The following is a 10,515-nucleotide window of genomic DNA, read 5'->3' as shown; positions in this document are numbered from 1 at the left end:
AATGGTGCAAGGCAAGGAGGGTGATAATGGGTTAAGTAAAGAAACAAAAGATGGGTGTAGAGGAACTGTAACTGGCAACAGCAGAACCATTACCAGCACCTGCTGTCCAAAAAAATGGGAGCAGTGATTATGATCTGAAGTTATTGAAATTAATGTTGAGTCCGGAAGGTTGTAAAGTAATCGAAAGATAAGGTGCTGTTACTCAAGCTTCCGTTGAGCTTCATTGGCACAGTGTAAGAGGCCGAGGACAGAGATCAGAGTGGGAATGGGATTGGGAATTAAAATGGCAAGTGACCGGCAGGTCAGGGTCATGCTTGCAGACTGAATGGAGGTGTTCAGCAAAGCGATCACCCAATCTGGGTTTGGTCTCCCCAGTGTAGAGGAGACCGCATTGTGAGCAGTGAATACAGTATGCTAAATTGAAAGCAGTACAAAGTAAATTGCTGTTTCACCTGGAAAGAGTGTTTGGGGCCCTGAACGGTGGGAAGGGAGGAGGTGAAAGAGGCAGGTGATGCATCTCCTGCGCTCGCACGGGAAAGATTCCGTGGGAAGGGGACCGGGTTTTGGGGGTGTTGGAAGAGAGGACCAGGGTGTCACGGAGGAAACAGTCCCTTCGGAATGCTGAAAGGGGAGGGGAGGGGAAGATGTGTTTGGTGGTGGGATCGAGCTGGAGCTGGCGGAAATGGCAGAGGATAATCTGTTGAATGTGGAGGCTGGTGGAGTGAAAGGTGAGGACGAGGAGGACCCTGTCATGGTTCTGGGAGGGAGGGGAAGGGGTGAGGGAAGAAGTGCAGGAAATAGGACGAACACGGTCTAGGACCCTGTCAACTACAGCGGAGGGGAATCCTCAGTTGAGGAAAAAGGGAGACATATCGTAAGCACTGGTGTGGAAGGTGGCATCATCAGAACAGATGTGACGGAGAAACTGGGAGAATGGAATAGAGTCCTTACAGGAAGCGAGGTAGGAGGAAGTGTAATTAAAGTAGCTGTGGGAGTGGGTGGGCTTATAACAGATATTGGTTGACAGCCTATCCCTGGAAATGGAGATAGAGAAGTCGAGGGATTGGGAGGGAAGAGTTGGAGATGGACTGTGTGAACGCGAGGGAAGGGTGGAAATTAGAAGCAGTTGATGAAATTTTCCAGTTCGGGGTGAGAGCAGGAAACAGCACCTATAGAGTCATCAATGTACCGGAAAAAGAGGTGAGGGAGGGGACCTGGGTAGGGCTGGAATAAAGAATGTTCCACGTATCCCACAAAAAGGCAGGCATAGCTGGGACCCATACGGGTTCCCATAGCAACACCTTTTATTTGGAGGAAGTGAGAGGAGTCAAAGGAGAAGTTGTTCAACATGAGAACAAGTTCAGCCAGATGGAGGAGGGTGGTGGTGGATGGGGACTGGTTGGGCCTTCGTTCAAGGAAGAAGCGAAGGGCCCGCAGGCCGTCCTGGTGGGGGATGGAGGTGGAGAGGGACTGGACGTCCATGGTGAAAAGGAGATGGTTAGGGCCGGGGAACTGGAAACTGTTAAAGCGGCAGAGGGCATTGAAGAGTTGCAGATATAGGTCAGAAGAGACTGGACAAGGGGAGAAAAAAAGTCACGATAGGAAGAAATAAGTTCGGTGGGGCAAGAAATGATGGGTCTCCCCGGGGCAGTCCTGTTTGCGGATCTTGGGAAGGAGGAAGAAGGGGGCTGTGCGGGGTTGGAGGACTATGAGGTTGGAGGACTATGAGGTTGGAGGACTATGAGGTTGGAGGACTATGAGGTTGGAGGACTATGAGGTTGGAGGACTATGAGGTTGGAGGACTATGAGGTTGGAGGACTATGAGGTTGGAGGACTATGAGGTTGGAGGACTATGAGGTTGGAGGACTATGAGGTTGGAGGACTATGAGGTTGGAGGCCGTGGGAGGAAGATCTTCAGAGGAAATAAAGTCAGTGACGGTCTGGGAAACTGTGGCTTGATGTTCGGCAGTGGGGTCATGGTCCAGGGGGAGATAGAAGGCGATATCGGTGAGTTGGCGTTCAGCCTCCGCAAGATAGAGGTCTGTTCGCCAAACAACAACAGCCCGCCCTTGTCAGCAGGTTTAATGAGAATGTTAAGGTTGGACCTGAGAGAATGGAGTGCTGCAAATTCAGAGGGAGGTGGGTTAGAGTGAGTGAGGGGAGTAGAGAAATTGAGACGGCCGATGTCACACCGGCAGTTCGCAATGAAAAGATCGAGAAAGAGTAAGAGGCCAGAGGGAGGGGTCCAGGTGGAACGAGAATTCTGAAGATGGGAGAAAGGGTCCGCTCTGCGGGTGGGGGGGGGGGGGGGGGAAGACTCCTGGCACGGAGGCGAAGGCGACGGAAGAAGAGATCAGCATCGCGTCGAGCTCGAAATTCATTGAGGTGGGGGCTGAAAGGGATGAAGCTAAGGCCTTTGCTGAGGGCTGAACGTTCAGGGTCAGAGAGGGGAAGGTCAGAAGCGAATCAGAGGGGATAGTGAAAACACAACAAAGGGTGAAGATTGGAAGGAGGGAGGGGGATCAGAGGAAAGTGAAGGGAGAAGGATCAGGACGGGCGATGGTATCTGTGAGTTGTTGAAGCTTGCGGTCCCTGACACCTGAAAGGAAGAAAAAAAGTTTTTTGTTAAAGCGCCGGATGAGGCGAAGGATGAAATGGAACCGCAGGACAGCACAACTGTGAGATCGAGTGAGTCGGTGCTGTTGGAGAGAGTGGTGGAGAGTGAGCATGTGGTGGTCCACGGTGTTGAGCGTGGATCTCAGGAAGCTGCGAGAGCAGTGGTTGGAGGAACGCTGAATATCGAGGAAATATCTGTAATCACGGGTGGATCCGATGGGTGGGTGGAATTTAAGTTGGAAGCCATGTGGAATAAGTCAGAGCCGGAGACAGTTGCTGAGGAAAGATGTTTCTGTGAAAGTGAGTTTTAGAAGAAACCTGATCAAACACGAGAAAGGAAACAGAAAGTAATGAAGGTGCACAAGGCAAAAGAGACAAACGGAAATCCCCACGGAGAGAAGAGCAGAATTTCTTCAAGGTGGGGCATTCCTGGGAGAGCAGTGGCCGTGAATTAAACACTGAATCAAAAGCAAAATGCTGCGGATGCTGGAAATCTGAAATAAAAACAGAAAATGCTGGAAAAGCTCAGCAAGTGAGGCAGCATCTGTGGAGAAAGAAACAAAGTTAATGTTTCTGGTTAGGACCTTTCGTCACCTCCAAAGAAAAGTGTGAGGAGCTCATGGACTTCTTTGTCACTAAGATTGAGACCATCCGTTCAGCTGCCTCTGCCGTTTCCCTCCCTTCCCCAAGCTCACCGAGCCAAACTTCAACCCAAGGTTACCCCCTGCTCTAGCCCTGAACACACATCTTTCTCTAGTTTCTCTCCTATCTCCCCTCACGCCCTTTCCGAGCTCATCCTGACCATGAGACCCACCTCCTGCTCCCTTGACCCTACTCCCACCAAACTGCTGACCACCCAACTTCCATTCCTGACCCCCGTGCTAGCGGATATTGTTAATGGTTCCGTCTCCTCAGGTACTCTCCCCCTCCCCATCAAACCTGCTGTCATCACCCCCCTCCTCAAAAAACTTACCCTTGACCCCTCTGTCCTTACAAACTAGCGCCCCATCTCCACCCTTCCATCCCTCTCCAAAGTCCATGAATATGTTGTAGCCTCCCAAATCCGTGCCCATCTTTCCCGCAACTCCATGTTTGAATCCATCCAATCAGGTTTCCGCCCCGCCACAGTACTGAAACGGCCCTTATCAAAGTCACAAATGACATCGTCTGTGACTGTGACCGTGGTAAACTATCCCTCCTCATCCTCCTCGACCTGTCTGCAGCCTTTGACACGGTTTGACCACACCATCCTCCTCCAACTCCTCTCCTCCATTGTCCAGCTGGGTGGGACTGCGCTCGCATGGTTCCATTCTTATCTATCCAGTCGTAGCCAGAGAATCACCTGCAATGGCTTCTCTTCCCACTCCCACACTGTTATCTCTGGAGTCTCCCAAGGATCTATCCTTGGCCCCTCCTATTTCTCATCTACATTCTGCCCTTCCGCGACATCATCCGAAAACACAAAGTCAGATTCCACATGTACACTGTCGACACCCAGCTCTACCTCACCACCACCTCACTCGACCCCTCCACTGTCTCTCATTTGTCACATTGCTTGTCCAACATCCAGTACTGGATGAGAAAAAATTTCCTCCAACTAAATATTGGGAAGACCGAAGCCATAGTCTTTGGCCCCCGCCACAAACTCCGTTCCCTGACCACCGACTCCTTCCTTCTCCTTGGCCAGACCGTTCACAACCTTGGCGTCCTATTTGACCCTGAGATGAGCTTCTGACCCCATATCCGATCCATCACCAAGACCACCTACTTCCAGCTCCGTGACATCGCCCGTCTCCGCCCCTGCCTCAGCTCATCTGCTGCTGAAACCCTCATCCATGCCTTTCTTACTTCCAGACTGGACTATTCCAACACTCTCCTGACCGGCCTCCCATCGTCCACACTCTATAAACTTGAGCTCATCCAAAACTCTGCTGCCTGTATCCTAACTCACACCAAATCCCGTTCTCCCATCACCCCTGTGCTCACTGACCTACATTGGCTCTCAGTCCGGGAACGCCTCGATTTTAAAATTCTCATCCTTGTTTTCAAATCCCTCCGTGGCCTCGCCCCTCCCTATCACTGCAACCTCCTCCAGCCCTACAACCCTCCGAGATCTCTGTGCTCCTCCAATTCCGGCCTCTTGCACATCCCCGATTTTAATCGCTCCACCATTGGCGGCCGTGCCTTCAGCTGCCTGGGCCCTAAGCTCTGGAATTCCCTCCCTAAACCTCTCCCCCTCTCTCTCCTCCTTTAAGACACTCCTTAAAACCTACCTCTTTGACCAAGCTTTTGGTCACCTGTCCTAATGTCTCCTTATGTGGCTCGGTGTCAAATTTTGTTTGATTATCGCTCCTGTGAAGCGCCTTGGGACATTTTTCTGTGTAAAAGGCGTTATAAAAATGCAAGTTATTGTTGTTGTTGTACACTATCCTGCTATATACTCACCATATCCTGTCTATATACTCCCTATATCCTGTCTATATACTCCCTATAGCCTGTCTATATACTCCCTATAGCCTGTCTATATACTGTCTATATACTCACCATATCCTGTCTATATACTCACCATATCCTGCCTATATGCTCCCTATAGCCTGTCTATATGCTTTATATATCCTGTTGATATATCCAATCTATGCACTCACTATATCCTATCTATATATTCTCTATATCCTATCATATACTATATGTCCTGTCCATATACTCTCTATAACCTATCTTTCTATGTTCTGTTATATCCTAAATATATATTCCCTATACGCTATCTATATACTCTCTATAAGCACAATATTACAAAGTTGGTCAGGCAGGTACCAACCCACTCAGCGTTGATTTGTTACTTGTCTCAAAAAATTGTGGCTTCAAAGAAGGGAAAGGAGTTTAGAGGAGGAGTGTGAGCTTTTGACTGTTCGTGGTCCAAGCACCTCAACAGAGTGAAGGTTGAATTTGAAAATGTGGAGACATGAAACAATTAGCTTTAATGGTGTAACACTCCTATACAGGAAATGACTGCTGCCAGCAACAGGCTGCCCTTGGGTCAGAGTGAAAGGGCGTGGAATTGTTTGTGGTTTTGAGAGGGAGAGTGCAGTGTTGACACTCAGATTCCAGTGAAATTAGCTTCTTCTGCAGACTGTGACAGCAGCTTTCTTCATTTCCCAGTTTTCTCCTCTACTCCCCTGGAACACTGACTCCCACTGGGGTACGGTCCCATGGGGACCAAGCAACCTCCAGACCATTTGTGAGTCTTGACAGTGAGTGTCAGCAGGCTGTTTGACTGCGTGGGCATCGCATTAAGACCAGTCCTAACCACATTTGATGTCCATACACACTGGGCAGCAATCAGGAGCACGAACTGTGCTTTTCCTCTGTGGTACTGGGGTCAGCTAGTTTTTATTCATTCTCGGGATATGGGCATCGCTGGCATTTATTGCCCCTCCCTAGAAGGTGGTGGTGGGTCTTCTAAAACTGCTGATACAACTGAGTGTCTTGCTAGGCCACTTCAGAGGGCAGTTAAGGGTCCACTATATTGGTGTGGGACTGGAGTCACGTATAGGCCCAGACTGGGTAAGGACGGCAGGTTTCCTTCCCTAAAGGACATTAGTGAACCAGTTGGGTTTTTCAACAATCCAACAGCTTCATGGTCACTTTTACTGAGACCAGCTTTTTAAAACTGAATTTAAATTCTCAAACTACCACAGTGGGATTTGAACTCATCAGTGTTATTAGATCAGGCCTAACATGAATTACTAGGCAGTAACAGAACCACTACACTACCAATAACTAGTGTCCCCTCCGGTGCACCGGTGGAGATCAGCGTACTGGCAACCAAACCTAGTCTGTTTGGCTCAGCTGTTCACTATTTGACCAACTAAACCAGTCACATCAACAGTTGCTTCCAATCTGTGTTCAGAGGTAGTAAGTAATCTTCACTTGACTGCTTACACCAGTGGTCTCTCTCCCGGAGTGGAATCCTGGCTGATTTGCCTCACTCCCTAGTCCAGGGACACAGCCCAGATGTAGCACCCTTGTGGATATTGGCTAGCTCAGCACAGACTGAGATTGAACCCGGGACCTTCCAGTCCACATACCTCAGTGTTACACTGGGTGATGTTTTTACTAAACAAGTCACGGGCCGTCTGGTTGGCAGATATTTAAAGATATTCAGCATCTTGAGCAGTAAAGAGTTTTAACCCTATCAATGATTCAGCTCACTTAAAATGAAAGTGTTTGTAGAAAAATGAAATTCCGATAAGATAAACTTTATTTTAACTAAACAAAAATTACTTAAAGCAGCATATGATCTTATCTGAAGTTAAGATTAACATCCAGGAGCGCATAAACACCGACCTTAAAGCTTTCAGTCAACTGATGTGTTTTTTCCCCAAAGTGTATTCCTGATGGGTCTGACCCCTGCTGCGCTCCACAGCCCCCCAATACCAAGTGTCCAATCTCCACACCTGAGCCTCAATGGCGAGTGTTGGCAGGGTACGAGAGGATAAAGAGCAACATAGCCTGCCTGCTCTTCAATTGACTTCCACACACACACACCCCCCTTGCTGCAGGGTCGCTGGGCAACAGTCGGGAGCAGAGACCCTGGCTGATTTTTTTGCCTTCCCCAGCCATGGGGCACTGTAGCCTCCCACCTGGTGCCACAGTGGAGGTCAGCTAACTCAGAACAGGCCAGGTGGGAACCTGGGACCTTCCTGAAGAAAAAAGAAAGAACTTTTCACACCCTCAGGACGTCCCAAAGCGCTTTACAGCCAATGAAGTACTTTCTTTGAAGCGAAGTCACTGATGTAATGTAGGAAACGTGGCAGCCAATTTGTACACAGCAAGATCCCACAAATAGCAATGAGATAAATGACCAGATAATGTATTTTAGTGATGTTGGTTGAGCAATAAATATTGGCCAGGATACCGGGGAGAACTCTCCTGCTCTTCTTTGAAATAATGCCATGGAGTCTTTTATGTCCACCTGAGAGGGCAGACGGGGCCTCGGATTAATGTCTCATCCAAGAGACGGCACCTCCGACAGTGCAGCACTCCCTCAGTACTACAAAGGGAATGTCAGCCTAGATTATGTGCTCAAATCTCTGGAGTGCGACTTGAACTCATGACCTTCTGACTGAAAGGTCACACACCCCATCCCACACACCCCATCCCACACACCCCATCCCATACACCTATCCCATACACCCAGCCCATACACCCCATCCCATCCATCCCAGCCCATACACCCCATCCCATACACCCCATCCCATACACCCAGCCCATACACCCCATCCCATTACACCCCATCCCATACACCCCATCCCATACACCCCATCCCATACACCCAGCCCATACACCCCATCCCATACACCCCATTCCATACACCCCATCCCATCCATCCCAGCCCATACACCCCATCCCATACACCCCATCCCACACACCCCATCCCACACACCCCATCCCATACACCCCATCCCATACACCCAGCCCATACACCCCATCCCATCCATCCCAGCCCATACACCCCATCCCATACACCCCATCCCATACACCCCATCCCATACACCCCATCCCATTACACCCCAACCCATACACCCATCCCATACACCCCAACCCATACACCCTATCCCATACACCCAGCGCATACACCCAGCCCACACACCCTATCCCATACACCCATCCCATACACCCCATTCCATACACCCCATCCCATACACCCCATCCCATTACACCCCAACCCATACACCCTATCCCATACACCCAGCCCATACACCCTATCCCATACACCCAGCCCATACACCCTATCCCATACACCCAGCCCATACACCCTATCCCATACACCCCAGCCCATACACCCTATCCCATACACCCCATCCCATACAACCTAACCCATACATCAACCCATAGAGCCTAACCCATAAATCCAACCTGATTACCCTTTGGATGAAAAGGTCCCCCCTATGTCCCTCCTCCTTATTTATCGTCTAATGTCCTCAACTTTAGCATGCGCCCACCAATTTATTTACTTTCAGGAGAATTTTCTGAAAACATTAAATTGTGTGGTTAGGCTGCACTAAATCACATAACTAGCACATCAAGAAGGAGATAGATATATTTCTTAATGCTAAAGGGATCAAGGGATATGTGGAGAAAGTGGGAACAGGGTACTGAGTTAGACGATCAGCCATGATCATTTTGAATGGCGGAGCAGGCCCGAAGGGCCGAATGGCCTACTCTTGCTCCTATTTTCTATGTTTCTATGTATCACTACAATAACCACCACTATAATAATCACCACTACAATAATCACCACTACAATAACCATCACTACAATAACCACCACTATAATAATCACCACTACAATAACCACCACTACAATAATCACCACTACAATAATCATCACTATAATAACCACCACTATAATAACCATCACTACAATAACCACCACTATAATAACCATCACTACAATAACCATCACTATAATAACCACCACTATAATAACCATCACTATAATAACCATCACTACAATAACCACCTCTCCAATAACCACCACTACAATAACCACCACTATAATAATCAGTTTGTAATATGGGGAAATCTGAGTCTTGTACTCACTGACTATTTCGGTAACACTAGTGCCACATGTACCTGTGCGTGGCAGCCGAGGTCGCTGGATAAAGGCAGGTCAGCCCTGCCGCAATATTCTGACGGACTGGGCGTGCGGGGGCTGCATTGCTGGGTGCCAGCAGCCAGTAAAGCCAGTGTAGCCTGTTGTGTGCTGGGCTCTCTCCCAGTGTGGGAGGGAGGGGCACAGGGGAACTGGGCATGGAGGCAGGGGTTCTGGGGGCGGGGGGGCAGGGAGAGGAAAAAGGGCAAGGACGTCCTACTTTCTTTTGATTGGCGGCCTCCCCTTCACTGCTTGTTTCACGCGTGCACTGTGGGGCTGGGCTGCTTCAGCCACATTGTCTGGGCGTTGCCCCATTTGTGACGGTGCTGGAATCTGCGGAGCCTTGTGCACAGGTTGTGCAGAGGCGCCCAGCAGCCTTTGCACTCGGTGCCCGCACTGGGGCAGCATTTCAGGCCTGAGGCCTTGGAATCCAGTGTGTCAATCTGGTTCAGGTGGTAGCACTCTCACCTCTGAGTCATAAGGTTACAGGTTTGGAGTCCTGTGGCACGTGGTCTAGAGATGACGTTACTGTGCAGTGCTGAGGGAGTGCTGCATTGTTGGAGGCACATCCTTGCGATAGGACGTTAAACCAAGACCCCATCAAGCTGCTCCTGTGAATGCTAAAGATTCTATGCACCATTGGAACACTCCTTAATCAAACAATACCAGCAAAGGAATAGAGTAAGCAATCATTAATCTCATTGCTGTCTGTGGGAGGCTGCAGGTGCAGAATAGCTGCCAAGCTGTGGAGAGCTTGGAAATGTTTCAGTTGTGTGACAAGACAACTATCATTTAACTTATCGGGGACCCCAGAGTTTGTAATGAGATCAGCCCTCGGCATTTACAGATACCCTGTTGGGCATCTCACTTGTTAGAAGCTAATGAAAGTACGAGGATCTGTAACAAACCCTGTTACTAATGACCAGAGCTGCATTCTCAGAGAAACAGTGGATGTTACTGTGTTTGGCACTGCCTTGTTTACCTTACAGGGTGTTGACAGGTGTTACCGATATTATCTGTTTGCTTTGTCAATCGTATCAGTGTATCCACTTTGTACAGCACGTTTAACAATGTGACTATTATCCGTGGTTGTATTAGTTGGGTAAGTGATGACGTTGCAGGAATAACACAACACTTTACGTCAAAAGTACAGGTAAGCTCAGTCAGTAAGTGCAACATTTGGTTAGATACAGAGCCAAAGAGGCCAGGAAGATGCCTCGTTCCATACCCAGTCTGTGTTG

At 49.1% G+C, this 10,515-nt stretch overlaps 1 protein-coding gene across 1 annotated transcript in view; it reads left to right on the top strand.

Moving 5' to 3' along the window:
• The first annotated feature begins 1,868 nt into the window (after nt 1–1,868).
• The window catches only part of LOC137300783 (mucin-3A-like), a 62,483-nt gene continuing 53,836 nt past the window's right edge, over nt 1,869–10,515 (top strand). Inside the window, exons 1-2 of the mRNA XM_067970044.1 lie at nt 1,869–2,007; nt 2,632–2,916. Of these exons, the coding sequence (XP_067826145.1) occupies nt 1,869–2,007; nt 2,632–2,916 (424 nt within the window). The remainder of the gene's footprint in view (nt 2,008–2,631; nt 2,917–10,515) is intronic.

The sequence above is a fragment of the Heptranchias perlo genome, chromosome 32 (assembly GCF_035084215.1).
Source record: "Heptranchias perlo isolate sHepPer1 chromosome 32, sHepPer1.hap1, whole genome shotgun sequence".
NCBI classification, from domain to species: Eukaryota; Metazoa; Chordata; class Chondrichthyes; order Hexanchiformes; family Hexanchidae; genus Heptranchias; species Heptranchias perlo.
This window is presented reverse-complemented; position numbering and strand designations above follow the sequence as displayed.